This window comes from Peromyscus maniculatus, chromosome 8 (assembly GCF_049852395.1).
Source record: "Peromyscus maniculatus bairdii isolate BWxNUB_F1_BW_parent chromosome 8, HU_Pman_BW_mat_3.1, whole genome shotgun sequence".
Lineage (NCBI taxonomy): Eukaryota > Metazoa > Chordata > Mammalia > Rodentia > Cricetidae > Peromyscus > Peromyscus maniculatus.
In genome coordinates, this window is record NC_134859.1 from 44,412,990 (window position 1) to 44,430,674 (window position 17,685).

At 49.8% G+C, this 17,685-nt stretch overlaps 1 protein-coding gene across 3 annotated transcripts in view; it reads right to left on the bottom strand.

The window, feature by feature from the left end:
• The window catches only part of Pemt (phosphatidylethanolamine N-methyltransferase), an 87,537-nt gene extending 75,332 nt beyond the window's left edge, over positions 1 to 12,205 (bottom strand). The window contains exon 1 of one of the 3 annotated variants that reach the window (XM_006973616.4): positions 11,986 to 12,205. In XM_006973616.4, the coding sequence (XP_006973678.1) occupies positions 11,986 to 12,048 (63 nt within the window). In that variant the 5' untranslated portion in view covers positions 12,049 to 12,205. Of the gene's footprint in view, positions 1 to 4,629; positions 4,914 to 11,985 lie in introns of those variants that run through there. The other 2 variants (XM_015992472.3, XM_006973617.4) reach the window with 2 other exon arrangements.
• Positions 12,206 to 17,685: the final 5,480 nt, after the last annotated feature.

Here is a 17,685-nt window from a genome sequence, read left to right on the forward strand (position 1 = left end):
CCAAACCACAAAGGTCAACAGCTCCATCCGCGCATAGAAATCCGACAGCGCTTGACATCCGGTGCAAGTTGTCAGTCCTAGGTTGTGCCATGCACTCTAGGATGCCTGGCAGCCCCTGACCCTGGCTGCCACCCACTGGAAGATGGCAGCTCCTCCCCACAGAGGCAACCAGAGGCGTCTCCATATGTCCCATGGAAACAAACTCTCCGAGTGGGAGCCGCTGCCCACAGGAGAGGAGAGGAGCAGCCAGACACTTTCAGCACCAGCTTCTTTCTCAGACAGGGAGAAAGTTCTGGCGCTGGGTGGTATCGCTGGGTCCTCGTGCTCTTCTCTAAACAGCCTTAGTTTCCATTTTAGGAAGAATCTTAAAGGCCCAAAGCATTGGTGCTACTGTGGAGTCTCCCACATGCCACTGAAATAAAAGTCACACTAAACTGTAAATAAGGTTTCATCCACCAGGCCTCTGGCCTTCCTCAGACTCTGCTCTCATGGCATGCTTAGGTATTTCATTTCAGGATAGAATAATTTCTTTCAAAGAGTGCTTCCATTCTCCACATTAGGGGGAGGAGGGGAAATAATGTGCTACATTTGCTAGTACGCCACCCCCTACCCCCAGAGCTGCCCATCCCTGGAGAGAGAACAGCAACCTCTACCCGGGCTCTTACTTCACCCAGTAACCCAGGTCTCCTGGGAAGACTCAGCCTGCCGTCCAAACCACACTGCCCAGTGTGACACAGAGATACTGGAAAGTTACTAGCCATGTAAAGTCTTCCACTGCGACCTCTCTGTCCAATCACACCACAGTTCTCACCAGGATATGGAACCAAAGGTGGACAAGACAGATGCTAACTGCTCAAACCCACCCATATCCACAAGGGCTACACCAAGACCCCTACAGATGCCGAAACTGCAGCTGGCACCCAAAACTGCATACGTTATACTGTTGCTCTTCTAATACACGTGCACCTCCAATAGAGACTATTCTGTAAGTCAGGCACATCAAGAGGTAACAATAACCTCTTGGTTCTAGTTACTCATTAACTCAACCAGAGCTGGCCTTGGTGGTGCGCACACCTGGAATCCCAGTACTCAGGAGGCAGAGGCAAGCTGATCTCTATGAGCCAGGCTAGTCTAAATAGTGAGTTCCAGGTCAACCACGGCTACAAAGTGAGAGCCTGTCTCAAAAAAAACAAAACAAAAGTGAGGGAGGGAGGGAGGGAGGGAGGGAGGGAGGGAGGGAGGGAGGGAGGGAGGGAGGGAGGGAGGGAGGCATGAGACTAAAACAGATGAACTAGGTAGGTGGTGTGAACTCTCCTTCCTCGCTTCTGTTCTCTACTCACCCTCCTGCTGTGGAGACCACAGACACAGGCTCGGCCTGCTCAGCAGATAAGGAGCCAATAGTGTGCACTAGTGTGGGAGCAAGAATGTGAAACACCTCAGTGAGCACACTCGGGGTGCTGATAAATGAGTGACAGAGATCCTGCTCAGGAACCTGCAGGGAGAATGAGCCTGAAGGCACAGCCTTGTCCCAGGCTGCGGACAGTTCAAGAGCACACAGGCAATCCAGCAGGCAAGCCTGCCCTAGCCTTTCAGAGCCCCTGGACAAAGCCGCAGGAAACCCTGGACGAGATCAGGGCCTCTCAGCACACCCTTGGGCTGTGGAAAGTAAGGTCATGTGCTCCCAGAGCGCACACCACTCATGTAAGACAAAGCCACTGGATCAGACCTCAAAATAGACCATGCTGCCTTACAGGAAAAGGAGGGGAATGGAGCTGTGGAGCCCTAAAGCTTCTAGAATCTGAGCCCACTGAGAGAGACATGTATTAAGCATCCATGATCACAAGGCCCCAACCACTCGTGAGGGGCGGGCATTGCAGAAAAAGAGAGGACGGGCAGCTGGTCTAGGCACAAGAGTCCTGCCTTTGCCCGACCACTTCCGGAGCATGCTGACGGTACTTCCCTCACTTGGACCACATGTCCTCAGCCGGTAAGAAGTCCTTATACATCACAACCCTTCCTTCCCAGTCTGCCTTTCAAGCCCCAGCCAAAAACTTACATTGCTTAGGCACCCGCACCCCTACACCCCACCACACCCCTGTCTCATTGTCTTATCTGTTCAGTCTTTTCTTACCTAATCACTCAATCCCTTTCTTACCCTCACCACCCCTGTGCTCATGGCTCCCCCATGATTAGGAAAAGCCCTTCACGGCCTCCTACCTTTTGGTCCCCCCTGAGCCCTCCTAGATAGCACCTCACCTCCTGCTGGCCACCCTCACTCACACCTCCTCACCTACACCTGGCTCACTGGGGCACACCAGCAGGTGGTTCCTACAGCACCCCACAAAGTGGACCTTCGCAGCCTGCAAGTCCCTCACCTACAGCCCACCCTTCCACAAAGGCTCTGTGCATGCCAGGAATACCCTCTGTCCTTTTACACACTGTGAACAAACTCCTGCTCATCCCTCAACCCAGATGGAGCAGGCCCCGACTTCTTACCAAGGCACTCTACTGTATTCCTGGGGTTCAGCCTTTGTGATTATCTAATTATCACCCCTGTCTTGCAACTGCTCCTCAGGCTAAGGACCACGTTTTTATTGATCTTTGTGTCTCCATTTCTGACTGCCAGGGCTGGCAGAAAGTAAATATTTGCTAAGTGAACAGAAGCCCTTGTTTCATCATCAATAAAATTTGAAGGCTAATGGTCATCTCCAAGGGGCTCAATGGCTGAGCCACCCTGTGACCTCCTCCAGACTGGCTTTAGAAAGAGACAAGAAATTGCCAAAGCAGCCCCTGGAGGGAGTTTTGCAAGCAACCAGACAGCTGGACAGCAACATGACTAACAGGCCCCTCTGGACACAGAGGCATGGCTTCTTGTAAGATTGCAAGACCTGGAATCACCAGCTACAGAGGCACTATGCTTCAAAACTATGCATTTCTACAGGGCTGAAGGATAAAGCAATGCTTTACAAGGTTGACAGGGGTGGAATGCCAAGCTAGAGGGAGAGACGGGACTCCCCACGGCAGCCTCAAGTCCTCAGGTAGGGCTTGTTTGTGCCTAGGTATGAAGTTAGAGGTGGAGGAGGACATGGGAGACAAGGAGGGAGGGCTAGCAGTCCTGAGGCTCTGTCTGGCCTGGATCCCAGCGCCCACCTTCCCTGGCAGACCCTGCCCCGCCACTTGTCTCCTCCACCGGCTGGCCTCCATGCAGCTCCCACAGAAGGACCCCTTGGGCCTGTATGTCCATAAGACCCTACACATGCTATGGCATGTGAATGCATGCCCACACATATGCAAAACCAAAAAACCCCAATGTCATTTTAACAGTGAGCTTGCCATATTATTGGAGCAAGGTGGAGGGGGGGCACCTGCAGGAGACAGCTTTTTGTCCTTGCAGTGAGAACTCTCCCTCTTCCTCCATGGGCTCCAGGGTGAAAAATGTTCTCGCAATCTTTAGGGATTGTCAAGAATTCAACTCAAGCCAGGCAGAGGTGGTACATTCCTTTAATCCCAGCACTCGGGAGGCAGAGGCAGGCGGATCTCTGTGAGTTTGAGGCCAGCCTGGTCTACAAAGTGAGTTCCAGGAAAGGCACAAAGCTACACAGAGAAACCCTGTCTCAGGAAAAAAAAAAAAAAAAAAAAAAAAAAAGAATTCAACTCAATGTCATTCTCCAGGTGATGAGCACCATGAAGGGAGCCTACCCTAGTATAGGGTGTCGAGGACTAAAAAAAAAAATGACCAGGCCTGAGATCATTCCTAGGGCTCATCACCAAGGTCTAAGGAACCAAGCTCTGAAAGAAGAGTTATCACTGACCCCACCGAAGATAGGACATCCAGGGTCTGGAGAAACCTACAGAGCCCAGGCTGTGAGGGCCAGCACTAGCCTTGACTAGATCAGCCCTTCTGGATCCTAGGCAAGAAACCCCACAAATGTGGACTTCACCAGGGGAGGACCACCCACCCCAGTGGACAAGGATAAAAGACAGTTTCTGGATCCTGGACCCCCACCATAAGATGGGTGAAGTGAATAGGGAAAAACATGATTCTTCCACCCTTTGTGGAAGCTAAGACAAAGGAGGGAAACTGAGGCACTCAAAGACTAGTAAACATGGCTGATCCCAACAAACACTGGCATCCATCTGTCACTCAATTAAAACTAAGGGATCCAAACCAGAATATGGCCACACAGCCAGGTCCCAGTGCCCTGGTCAGCCTGCCTCGGCAGGTGGGGAGGGTTCATCTGGAAGCCAGGTCACCTTGAGGGTTAGTGTTGCCTGGAGAAGCAGCTGCTTCCTAGGAAAGAGTGACTAATGCTGAACAGAAACCAGAAGCAGGGAAACATGCCCCCAGCTCTCCACACCCGAGACACGAGGCCCACATCCCAAAGCCCACTCAAAACTGGGTCAGCCGAAATTAACCCTAAATCCCTCTGACATGAACAGGGGAACCATGGCTCTCTCATCCAGGCTCTGCCTCCCAACCAGTGCCAGAGGCTCCATATGGGCCACCTCAGTAAAGGAGAGGGGCCCCCTCCCAGTTTCAACCTGCTTCAAACAGGGAAGCCTGACTCCTAAGGAAGGACTTTCCCTCAGGGTCACAGGCCTCCTGGAGGCTAAAGAGACTCAACCTACCAGAACCAGAAGGAAATGGGAGCTGGGCTCGAGGGACAGCTCAGGTCACCTGTCCCTGGTGATGAACTCAGCTGCAGAACCCCCACAGGCTGGTAGGAAGGAGGCACATAGCAGTTCCGATGCACTGGGGACCTGGACACACTTCAGAGCAATGTCCTGTTGTTAGGGAATGATTTGCAGGGGGTCAACAGCACCCAGGTGCAAGCCACATTGTGACATCCAAACAAACAGCAAGAGCACAGGACAGTCAACTCCGCATTGATCACCCGACAGTAATGGGCCACTCTGTGGCATGTGCCATACACGTCAAAGGATAAAAGGGACAGGATCTTTCATCTCATACAGTGGAGCTCTGTGGTTGCATACCCTTCTCCCTCTTCCCGGCTCTCGGTGTCTTGGTTTTGCTAGCAGATCCAGGAACATTCCCTGGGCAATTCCACAAGAGCCCTGTGCCCTGAAAGAGGGGAACCAGGTATTGGGACATTTCCATCTAGGTCTACGCCCCAGGAGGAGTAGGCGCTACATTTAATATTAAGGAATCCCTTCCACCCCATTTGCTACAGTGGGGCCTGCCTGGGTCTGAGGTGGGATCTGGTGAGGAGCAGAGCTCTACCTTCCTCCTGATCCCCACAGAGTTCACAGAAGCCACCAGGGCCAATCCGAGGCCAGATTCCCTTACTGAAGTGGGTTGACAAGAATGGCCACCTGAGACTACCTGTGCACAGAGTGAAAAGCAGATGTGAAATTCAGGGATGAAGGTGCATGCACACAGGACTGCTCTGGCATCAGGCCACTTGGACTCTTTCCTCTGCTCCACACTAACTATGAAATACAAATGTGTCACCTCTCACTTTCTGGAGGGACCTCTTGGGAGGCATATCCTAAAGCAAGAACCAGAAGACACTGATCCAAACCTAGCCCTGGACAGCGGGGCCATCCTATGATAGGCAGGAGGAAACAGAAGAGAGGAGCAAAAATCAATCCTATCCAAGAGGGTGGGGGGGAGAGGGGCGGGGGGCGGGGGGCGGACAACACAAAACCCATAGCTGGTTCTTTGGGGGAAGAAAGCAACAGACCAACCCTAACCAAACTGACTAGGAAGCAAAGGAGACAAGTCCAAGTTAACAGCTCCTGCCTGCCTTCACCCGAGGAAGGAGCAGCCTGGGGGTTCTGCTACCCAGGACAGGGGCCACCCTGTCAGCCTCCCACCGCAATGGGCTGGCAGCCCTTGGAAGCATGAGCCAATAAATAAACCCTGTCATCCCAGACGGGATAGAGATGGCTGTGGGAGCAGTCACCAATATCAGTAATAAGGATTCCCTCTACAGATCTAACTCATTCAAATGATATTAAGAAAACATTATGAAGACTCTTTTTTTTTTTTTGGTTTTTCGAAACAGGGTTTCTCTGTGTAGTTTTGGTGCCTGTCCTGGATCTCACTCCGTAGACCAGGCTGGCCTTGAACTCATAGAGATCTGCCTGGCTCTGCCTCCCAAGTGCTAGGATTAAAGGCATGCGCCACCATCCGGCTATTATGAAGAATTTTATGCCCATAAATTCAACAGTGAAGATGAAATGCACCATTTCTTGAAAGACACAAAGTACCAAAATTCTTTCAAGAAGAAATAATAGTACTTTGCCTATGAAAGAAAGTGAACTCATAGTTTAAACTATCAAAAGAAGGAAGAAAAATTCCCAGGTCCAGATGATTTCACTGGATGAATTCTACCAAAGACTGAAGGAAATAATACCAATTTTACAGGGTTGCTTCTAGAACATGCAAGAGGAAGGACTGTTTCCCATTTGCTCTATCAGACCATAGACATATATATATGTTTGAGACAGGGTCTCACTCTGTAGGCCAGGCTGGCCTCGAACTCAGAGATCCACCTGCCTCTGCCTCCCAAGTGCTGAGGTTAAAAGCATGTGCCACCAGCCCAGGCTTGACCAATAATATCTTAATACTATACTAAATAAAGATACCACAAGGAAAACAAAAGCCCCATTTCTCATTGGCACAGCTGTGCAATCTCATACAAAATAATACCAAATCAACTCAGCAATTTACTCAAATGACAACCTGGCAAGACCAAGAGGCAGCCATCCCTGGAGCTCAAAGGTCTTCCACACTCAGCCTCAGTGCCGCTCACCATGCTCGGAGCCACACACAGGTCAGCAGAAGCAGAAGAAGCACCTAAGACTTACCCAAGGTTACTAAGAGCACCAAAGAAAGCTCGCATCCTACTCTACCTTAAATGGAAAAAAAAAAAAAAAAGGGGAAACAAAAACCTAGAGATAAAATGTATGTTTACAAAATAAGCTATTCAAATTACTGCCTGATGTTCATTTAAAAGTAATTAAACTGAAAGGTATCTTGGTTTGGCTTAGTTTGGTTTGGTTTTGGAAAGGATCTCACTATGTAGCCCAGGCTGTCCTAAAACTCAAAATTCTCCTGCCTCGTCTTCCAAAGTACTGGAATTAGAGGTGTACATCTCGATGATCAGTTTAAAAAATAATTTAATCCTGGTATGGTGGTGCACTCCTTTAATCCCAGCTGCCAGTGGATACAGACAGGAGGATCTCTGTGAGTTCAAGGCCAGCCTGATCTAAACATATAACAAGTTCCAGGCCAGCCAGAGCTATGTAGTAAGGTGTGGTCTTAAGAAAGAAAGAAGCACAGGTGGTGGTGGCACATGCCTTTGATCCCAGCACTTGGGAGGCAGAGGCAGGCGGATCTCTGTGAGTTCGAGGCCAGCCTGGTCTACAGAGTGAGTTCCAGGAAAGGTTCAAAGCTAAACAGAGAAACCCTGTCTCGAAAAACCAAAAAGAAAGAGAGAGAGAGAGAGAGAGAGAGAGAGAGGGAGGGAGGGAGGGAGGGAGGGAGGGAGGGAGGGAGGGAGGGAGGGAGGAAGGAAGGAAGGAAGGAAGGAAGGAAGGAAGGAAGGAAGGAAGGAAGGAAGGAAGGAAGGAAGGAAGGAAGAAAGGAAGAAAGAAAGAGAAGGCTTGGTCTCTAACTGATGGCACTGTGAGAAAACAGAAGCTTTGGGAGCCAGGGCTTAGTGGGAGGAAGGTAGGTCACTGGTGGAGAGACCATAAAAGAGATGCGGGGACCGTGGACCCTTCCTCTTTTTCCTCCTGGTCACCATCAAGTGAACGTGCTGTCACATGCCCCCACCATGATGCACCATGCCACCACCAGCCCAAAGGCAAAGGAGAAAGTGACTGTGGACTGAAACATCTCAATCTGTGACGCAAACTAAACCTTTTATCTTTTTAAATTGATCCTCTTGGGTATTTGGTCACAGTGTTAGAAAAGCTGAGTAGTACAGTCGTCAAGACACCACATCTGCCACCAAGAAGGCTCTGGGTACCCTAGGGTGATCTACAAACAGGGATGCCCTAAGGAGACAGCACACTGAGTCTTAGAAGTGCTCCCACATGTGGGCAGGCCCTTCTCAGCTTTCTTCATACAACTGCCACACAGGGGACAGAAGTACCTTGGGCTGTGAGCTACGACAGGCCCACTTCTTGTCCTAACCAATGACTTTTTAAACTAACCACCAAAACCAGACTACAGTAACAGCTGAGTGGGCTAGCTGGTGCCTGGCTGAGCGCTGGTTCCTCAACATCTGGAATGATCAGTCAGCACAGCAGCCACAGCAACAGGAAGCCATGAGTGCCTTAGCATCACGTGGTGAAATATCCTTATATACATGTAACACGAATCTTAAAAGGTCTTATTAATAAAAACAAACCCGGAGCCAGGTATTGGGGTAAACCCTGAAAGACCAGAGGAACAGAAGCAGCCACAGCTTCCTCACCTCGCCAACTTCTCAGCAGATCCTGTTTCCTCAGACTGGAAGCCTCTGTGTCCTCATCTCAACTGAACTGCTGCTCAAAAGCCTAAAAGCTTAACTAGGCCTAGTTCCTGGTCCTCACGCTTTATATACCTTTCTGCTTCCTGCCATCACTTCCTGGGATTAAAGGCGTGAGTCACCATGTCTGGCTGTTTTCAGTGTGGCTTTGAATTTACAGAAATCTAGACGGATCTCTGCCTTTGGAATGCTAGGATTAAAGGTGTATATGCCACCATTTTCTGGCCTCTATATCTAGTGGCTGTTCTGTTCTCTGACCCCAGATAAGTTTATTAAGGTGCACAATATATTGGGGAACACAATATCACCACATATACAGTTAATAATCAAATACAGACATCCCTCAGACACTCCATAGAAGATTGGTTCCAGCATCCCCTGCAGACACCAACACTCTGGGCAGCTGAAGTCCTTCATGTTAAATGGCATAAGGTCCGAATAGAATCTGTGCGTCCTCACATGCTCTAAATCGCATCCCAACACAATAGAGGGGCTGTATAGATAGTTACTGCTATATGTTTAGTGAATTATATCAAGAGAAAAATTCTATCATGGGTGCACACAATTTCTTTCAATCTGGATAAGGTAACGTGCAGATAAAGAAACTGCAGATATGGAAGGAAATTGTACTTTGGGAAAATTCTTTGTTTTGTGTGTTTAGGGTGATGTGTGTGGAGGTCACGCATTGACATTAAATGTCTTCCTCTATGATTTCTACTTTATCTTTTGAGACAGGCTCTCTCACTGGACCTGGAGCTCACCAACATGGCTAGACTGGCTGGCCAGAGGGCCTCGGGGGCCCTCCTGCCCGCACTTCTCCAGAGCTGGGACTGCGGGTGCTGTGGCTGCACCCGGCCTTTATGTGGATGCTGAGGGTCTGAACTCAGGTCCCCATGTGTACACAGCCATCTACTCAGCCCCTCTTTTAGATTTCTCCTTAAATAATATGGTTACTAAAAAAACTATTGCTTTTGTTCGTTGAGATGATGGGGATCAAACTCAGGGCCTTGAACATGTTAGGCAAGCATTCTACCTTTGAGTCACACCCCAGCACAAAAGCCTAAATTATATATGGGACACACAACACTTCATTGAGACGGCATTATGAGACACCTCAGCTCAGGTGTCCATAGATGAAGGGAAAACCTGGACGTTTCTTAGGCCAGGGACTATTTTACCCAGAGATTTTTTTTTTTTTTTTTTTTTTTTTTGGTTTTTCGAGACAGGGTTTCTCTGCGTAGCTTTGTGCCTTTCCTGGAACTCACTTGGTAGTCCAGGCTGGCCTCGAACTCACAGAGATCCACCTGCCTCTGCCTCCCAAGTGCTGGGATTAAAGGTGTGCACCACCACCCAGCTATTACCCAGAGATTTTGACAGAGGAAGATTTCCTGCATAAGAGAAACCTTAATGTTGTATATGTAGTGGTTTGAATGAGAATGGCCCCTGAAGACTCAAATGTTTGAATGCTTGTCCCATGGTTTGTGGAACTGTTCATGAAGGGAGGTGTGGCCTTATTGGAGGAGGTATGTCACTGGGGGTGAGCTTTGGGGCTTCAAAAGCCCACGCCATTCCCAGTTAATTCTCTCTGCCTCCTACTTGTGGATCAAGATGTGCGCTCTCAGCTACTGCTCCAGAACCATGCCTGCCTGCTGCCACACTCCCCACCATGATGGTCATGGACTCTAAACCTCTGAAACTGCAAGTCCCCAATAAACTCTTCTATAAATTACTCGGGTCATGGTGTCTTATCACATCAATAATAAAGTAACTAAGACTGTGATGTTATTGCTTTTATTTTATTAAGAAAAATCCCTTGGAAATAGGAAGCTGACCAGGCTGTAACACAATGTTAGTCAACAAGGGTCATCCTGACCTATCTTGTGAAACACCCATGGCTCTCCAGCTGTATGAGGCTGGGAGCATGCAGGATAGGAAAACCCACTAGAACTGAGAGGGTTAGGAGGAGGACAGGAAAGTGTCACACCCAGGGAGCTATCCCAGCCAGGACAGACTTCTTGTCTCTTGGCTCCAGGCCTACAACACAGGCCTTGTTTCCATCATCCTGGGGTAAGCCAAGAACCCTCGGTTAGTGCTAGCGATCTACAGTGTGTCACTACCCTCTGCCTTCTAGCCTGCCCCCTCACATCTTCCCCACTCCCAAGCTCAAGGTTACCCACCACTCCGGCCAGTATTATTGCGATGTGTGACGCACTGGGTTAGAAAGCATGACTCACTGGAGCTGAGGCTGGTGTAACACTTGTCTCACATGCCCAAGAAAAATACTAGGAGGAGAAAGAGGTTGAGAGAGGATAGGGGATAGAGGGATGTGGGGCATGGGAGGTCCTGCCTTATTCAAAGGCTGGAGAGAGACGCACTTAGGACTTGCCAGTCACCCAGCTGGATGGAGAATATGCTTCAGTAACAAATATTCTAAAGGAGAAAACTAGTCTCCGACATCCACTGCCCACCCATCCACCCCAACTGCCCTTCACACTCTTAACACCAGTGGGTAACCATCACCTGTGTGCCTGCTGTCCCTCCACAAGGAACTCCTACTCAATGGCTTCTCACTCACTGCTTATGTTTCCATCCCTTCCCTGGCACACAAGGCAAACTTTCACCTGATATTCTAAAACACGGATCAGTTTCCTCTCTTTTCAAGAACCACTTCTTTGCCTGTAGTCTTCTTTACATGAATGAAAGCTCAGTGATAGCCAGCGATCGTCTGTCCCAGAAACCGGACCTCAACAGTCCCTTTCTGAATATTGACCATATCTGTAAATAAGTGAGTATGATCACCCTGAGTTATGAAAAAGGGAACAAATGAAGTGGATTAGAGGCTTCTTCTGGCAGAGATTTTACAGGCTCTGTGAAGCATGGCTGGTAGGAGGCAACACGCAGGAGAGGAGACTCGATAGAATGTCTTCTGTCCAACCTGGAGAGATGCCCATGAGTTTGCTCAAGTTTGCAGGAGGTCGAATCAAGTCCCAAGGTGGCCCAGGGCCCACCACTCCCATCCCGTCCCTACTGGAAACTGCGTTCTCCGCTCTTCTGACCAGTGTGAAGCCAGGGATAATGATGGCTGCCCCACATCCGCACAGCAGGCACCCAAATGCAGTAAGCCGCCTTCTCCAGGCACGCACTCACACTCTGGACATCCCTACACAACTCTAGGAACTCACATGCAAAACCCCAGGCTCCCACCTTCCGAGAGACTTCCACGCACAATTTCCCAGCGCTACATAATCACAGACACAGAGGCTCCCCTATGCTACAACAGAGATGACAAGATTCGCGCCACGTTCAGACAATCACCACCACCGCCACCACAACCAATCGAGCGCTCCCCTCTCCTCCAGGCCCCGCCCATCGTTGCTTGGGAACAGGGTAACCCCGCCCACCAAGCGTTGAAGGCGTTGCCTGCGTGCTCCGGCCTGGACCATCTCTTTTCAGTTGAGCGGAGCTGCAGTGTGAAGTTTACCTGCCTGAAGTCGATATTGCCGAGGCCTCCGCAGCAGTCGTGTCCCTCTGCCAAGCTGCTCATAAGTGCGGCTGCCGGACTCGTTATCTCCTTCCACCCCGTGAGCCCCCCTCAGAGGGTGACACGTGGGGACTTCGCCCCGCCGCTTGGCTGGGGAGCCGGCCCCTTGGCATTTAAGGAAGCGCGGCCAGCCGGTAGACTTTCCTGGTGTCCCCAACGTCTCCTGGCCTTCTGGGAAATGTAGTTTCCGGGCTCTGCCTCGTGGGGCGTACTTCCAAGTCGCAAGAAGCGGGGGACTACAAGTCCCAGGGCACTATTAGAGAGAGGCTGCTGGTTAAGGAGGGACTCGGGTAATGTCCCTCAGATAGAGGCTCTTACCCCGCCACTTTGGGCCCCATGGCTTCACCGCATCGCCCAGCTTAGCTAGTTTCCCTGAGATAGGATAAAAAGACACGGGCATTTATGGAAAGTAAAAGGACCTCACTCCAGAGTATAGCTGTAAGACATTTGCCAGCTGAGGATCAAGGATTCCAGCACAGTTAACTCTTGCTGTGAAAGTTGCCTGTGCAGAGACAGTGTTCCTCTTATATGGATATGGATATTTTCTTTTGGGGCGGGGGGGGGGGGGTGTTTTTGTTTTGTTTGTTTTTGAGACAGGGTTTCTCTGTGTAGCTTTGGAGCCTATTCTGGAACTAGTTCTGTAGGCCAGGCTGGCCTCGAACTCACAGAGATCCGCCTGGCTGTGCCTCCCGAGTGCTGGGATTAAAGGCGTGTACCATCACCGCCCGACTGGATATTTTCAAATAAAAATGTTAAAATAGCAATTCACTGAGTTTTAAGGCCTGAGGTCTATGGCCTTTCTCCTTTTCCTGTTACAAACCTACAATTCTCTAGGAGTCTCACAAACCCGATTTACAGCAAAAGATATTTCTTGACCCCTTTGTGCAACCCACTGTTTGTTTTTCTAGACTACCATCCTAACCAAGGCACATCTGGAGCCACCCTATGATCTCATTTATCGAGGGGTGCAGTTATCAACCCTCTAAGATGTAACTTGAGAGTCACCACAATGGCATATTTGGGCTACCAACACTTAAGTGTGGCTCTCCTCTGAGAAGCCCATATCCACACTTTTCAGTGTCTTTCTTCTTCTGAGCACTTCTTCTTATTAATTCTCCATGCTTATATCCATTCTAAACTTTTTTACCAATAAACTCTGCTTTAAACTAGCTTCTCCTGAAATTCTTTTCCACCACAAAGTGAAGGAAGCTTTACCTGAGAGAAAGTCCCTAAAGGATAGGAAGCTAGGTCTTTCGGTAGATAGGACTAGAGACTGCAAACAGTGGACCAGAAATATAAGTAACTTTGTGTACACCCCTCTACCATCTTGCTTTTAAGCCCAGGCCAGGCTCCCTCAGCGCAATCCAGAGGTAGTGCCAGGTCAACCACAGCTCCTCTGGGTTCCCCCAAAGTCCCCAGAGCCTTTGATTAGACCAGAGATCCCTCCTCCGCTCATTCCTTCATTGATTTCCATATTCATAAGCGTTTGCTGAACATGTTGGTGGTGCTATGGACAGCAACACAAGATCCCTGACCTCTGCTTCCAGAGATTTAAAAAAAAAAAAATGGGTATAACTTGAGTAAGTAGTATGGTGGGAAAGACTGGAGGCTAGGTGAGATATAGCATGGAAGGGCACAGCTTTAGAATACTAAGAGGAAGTGCCAAGTATGGCAAGTGCCAGCACAGGGCAAACCAGGAGGCAGAACAGCATTGGGAGAGCTGTGAATGGGAAGTACAGGTGAGCACTGCATAGTGGTACAATGTGGGGAGCAGGTGGGAATTTAGGGGACTGGGGGCAGGACAACCACTTTTGTAGCTACTTAGATCTATGGAGAAATAGAATCCAAAATTCTAAGATTGGCTCAGGTACTCAGCCAGCCCAAGGCCAGACAGGACATCATCCACCTCAGCTGATTCCTAACTCTTTGTGGACCACTCCTCTGCACCTCGTTCCCACCCCCTGCACCAAGAACCAAGCATATCCTGAACAGGTTAGTTCTATGGGACCACCTCACAAACGGTCCCAGGCTTCACAAAATGCCTAGGATGGGACAAGCAAACCAAGGAGACAGGAGGGGACACTGGCTTTGAAGGACACACACTAGCTCCGAGGCCAAGCTCAGCTCTCCCCTGCTTTGGAGTAAAGAGAATACACACTGGTAAGACTCATCGTGAAGGAGCTGACCCATGGGAACTAACGCTGGCCACTGCTGGACTGGACACAAAGAGCTCAACAGATGGTCTCTGAGTGACCACTGCTATGCTGCTCACAATGATGAGGAGCCTGGCCCTGCTCAGTGTCACAAGCCCTGCTTGATGGCAGACAGCATCTATCTAGAGGTCACCCACATCTCCCAGACATGCTCTCCACTGAAGGTCCAGTCTTCTCAACTACTGGATACCTTTGGCTATTTTATTGAACTGTGACTGTGAATTTCTGTGTGTTTGCTTTTTTCAGGGGACAGAGAAAGGTAAAGGTTAAAGGTCACATCAGAACTGATGCAATGTAGTCTGTCGCCCTACTCAAATCACCCCACCAGAGTGTTTTTCCTATGGCATCATGGGAGCCAAACTTGCCACTTGAAATGCAACTGGGGTTCAAGTCACAAGCCAAAGGATGTTTTGTTTTCGGTTTTTTGTTTTGGTTTGGTTTTTGGGTTTTGTTTTTTTTTTAATTTTTTTTCTGTTTTTTTGTTTGTTTTTGTTTTTAGAGACAGGGTTTCTCTGCGTAATTTTGGTTCCTGTCTAGGATCTCACTTTTTTTTTTTTTTTTTTTTTTTTTTGTCAGAGCTGAGGACCGAACCTAGGGCCTTGCGCTTGCTAGGCAAGCGCTCTACCACTGAGCTAAATCCCCAACCCTTTTTTGTTTTTTTTAAGACAGGGTTTCTCTGTATAGCTTTGTGCCTTTCCTGGAACTCACTCTGTAGCCCAGGCTGGCCTCGAACTCACAGAGATCTGCCTGGGTCTGCCTCCCGAGTGCTAGGATTAAAGAAAGGCATGCGCCGCCGCCGCCGCCACAACCCCGCCCAAAGGATGATGTTTTGAGGCAGAAGATTTTGCCTGGGCTCTTTGGAAGCCTTTCCATCCGAGCTTGAAGAGAAGACATCCAGGCAGTCTCTAACTGGGGATTTTCTTTCATGACTTCCTTGATGAGTGGAAGAGCACTCTGTTTACATGCCCCCAAGTGATGGGAAGCTCACCACCTCGAAGGAGCCTGCTCCTCTGTGGGAGTGTCCATTCTTGATGCCTGCTTATTCCACTCTCCATTTCTGAAGTTTTAATAAATGAACCTCTTCTTTATCCTTAGAGCTCTCTCTCTCTCTCTCTCTCTCTCACTCTCTCCCCGCTTTTCACACTTGAGAAGCCATTTAAGAGAGAGCATCTTCTTGTCGGTTCCAGATGGTCCTTTGGGGCCACAGGTTTGCCTCCATGCTGCCTTCCATCTGTGTTAATCTGGATGTAGTAGCTCCTGGAGGCAAGGGGCGGGGGGTGTCACCAAAATAGACTTTTGTTGATCAAACTAGCAATGCTAACTGAACGCCATTGGTACAGCCTAATCCTTTCCCAGCTCACAATCTATTTTCTATCCACAAAGCAAGCTTCCTGTCTTGAGCACACTTGTTCTCCGTGAGCAGGCTCTGCGGGGGGTCAGAATTAGGTGAGGTGGGAAGATTTTTCCAGAGCAGAGATCATTTTGAGATGCAGGCTCTGCAGAGTTCCCACGCGTTCCCTTCCACACCAGGCTTGGGAAGTAGCCCTTTCCCCAAGTGACCTACGTGGTGGCAAAAGGGCACCAGAGTCAATTCATCTGAACCCAGTTCCCCATGGTATCAGCCAGCTGAGGCGCCCATCATGGCCTTCAGTGCTGGTGGGCCTTCTCTGCACCTCAGCCTCCAAAGTACACTAACCCTTGCTTCCTGCCGGCCTCCCTGTGGCTCCTGCACATAACGTGATAGTTTGAATAAGAATGGCCCCTCTGGGCTCCTGTTAGTCATCAGGGAGTGGCACTATTTGAAAGGGCTTAGGAGGTGTGACCTTGTTGGAGAAAGTGTGTCACTGGGGGTGGACTTTGAAGTCTCAAAAGCCCATGCCAGGCCCGGTGTCTCTCTTTGTCGGTCTGCAGATCAGGATTGGCTCTCTACTTTTCCATCTGCGCCATGCCTGCAGCCATGCTGCCCGCCGCAGTGATAATGGACTGAACTTGGGACACTGTAAGCAAGCTCCCAATCAAACACTTTCTTTTGTTAAGGGCTGCCCTGGTCGCGGCGTCTCTTCACAGCAATAGGACAGGGCCTAGGACATGAGTCTTCGCCGTGCGTTCCCACCAGCGTTTCCCGTGTGTGCTGTTGCCTCAGCGTGGATGTTCCTCCCCAGATTTCTCCTCGATCCTTCCCTCCCGCACTCCAGACTGCACTTGGGTGTCACCCGTCTGTGCCTGCCGACCCATGGACGCACTCCTTCCCCTTGGCCAACCTGACTTCTCCCCGCAGCCCTGTCTCTGTCTAGGAAATCTGTCTCACTCACCCCTTCATTCTGGGCAGCCCCACCAGGATGTGCGCCGCACTGGGGTAGCGGTTTTCTGTCTTCCCTGGGTACCTCAATCTATGCTTGACACGAAGCAGGCATTCAGTAAGCAACGCTGGCTGAACAGTTCTGCTACTCTAAGCTGAGGGCCTCGGGCAAGGCAGCTTTCTGAGCCACACAGGCCCTGTCTGGAATGGGAAAGCAGACTGCTTACCATCCAAGTTGAAAACCGAAGTTACCTCTTGCCATTGGAATCTCTGCCCCGCCACGTACTGGCTGTGAAGCCTGGGGGAAATGGCCTGCTCTCCCTGACTCTCAAATTCCTAACCATGGAAATCGAATCTGTGCTCTTGCAGACGGCAAACCCTGGAGTCAGCACTTCAAGAGCCTCTGGCTTCTTGGGAACCACCCAGCAGCCCTGTGGGGACAGAGGCTGTATTCTGTCCTGAGGAAATGGACCCCACAGTCACTGAGTAAGGGACAGGCTTAAAACCTACCATTCAAAGCCAAGGCAGAGACTGCTCTTCACCCACCGCTGAAACCCACCTCCCTGGGACCAGATGTGATCCCTAGAAGTCCAAGCACTCACTTGGGGCTTACAACCCTTCTCCGTTCTGTCCCCTTCTCTGCTGCTGTTCATCTCTCTCGCAAGCTCAGGGTCTCATCACAGCGCAGTCTGAGAAGGTGGACACTCCTTTTGTTCTTCAAGCCGAACTCACTCTGACCTCACTGGCCTCTTTGCACATATTCCTGCCAGTCTCGGGGCCTTGGTACCTCTAGTTTCCTCTGCCAGCCACACTCTTCCCTTCTCAGAGAACAAGGACTCCGCTTCAGCTACCCTTGAATCTTGTGCCTACACGCACCTGGTGCCTACTCAGAACTCACCGACTATTTGCTAAATGAATGGGGTCAAGGCTTTGTTTTGGTTGAGTGAAATTATTCTTCAAAAATGAAGGCCCAAAGCAGGCATGGTGACATACTCCTATCTACTTTAACCCACTAAGGAAGCTGAGGCAAGAGGAGGACCCCTTGAGCCCATGAGTTCAATGCTAGCCAAGGCAATATAGCAAGACTTCATTTTTTTTATATATATATATTGTATGTTTATAAATATT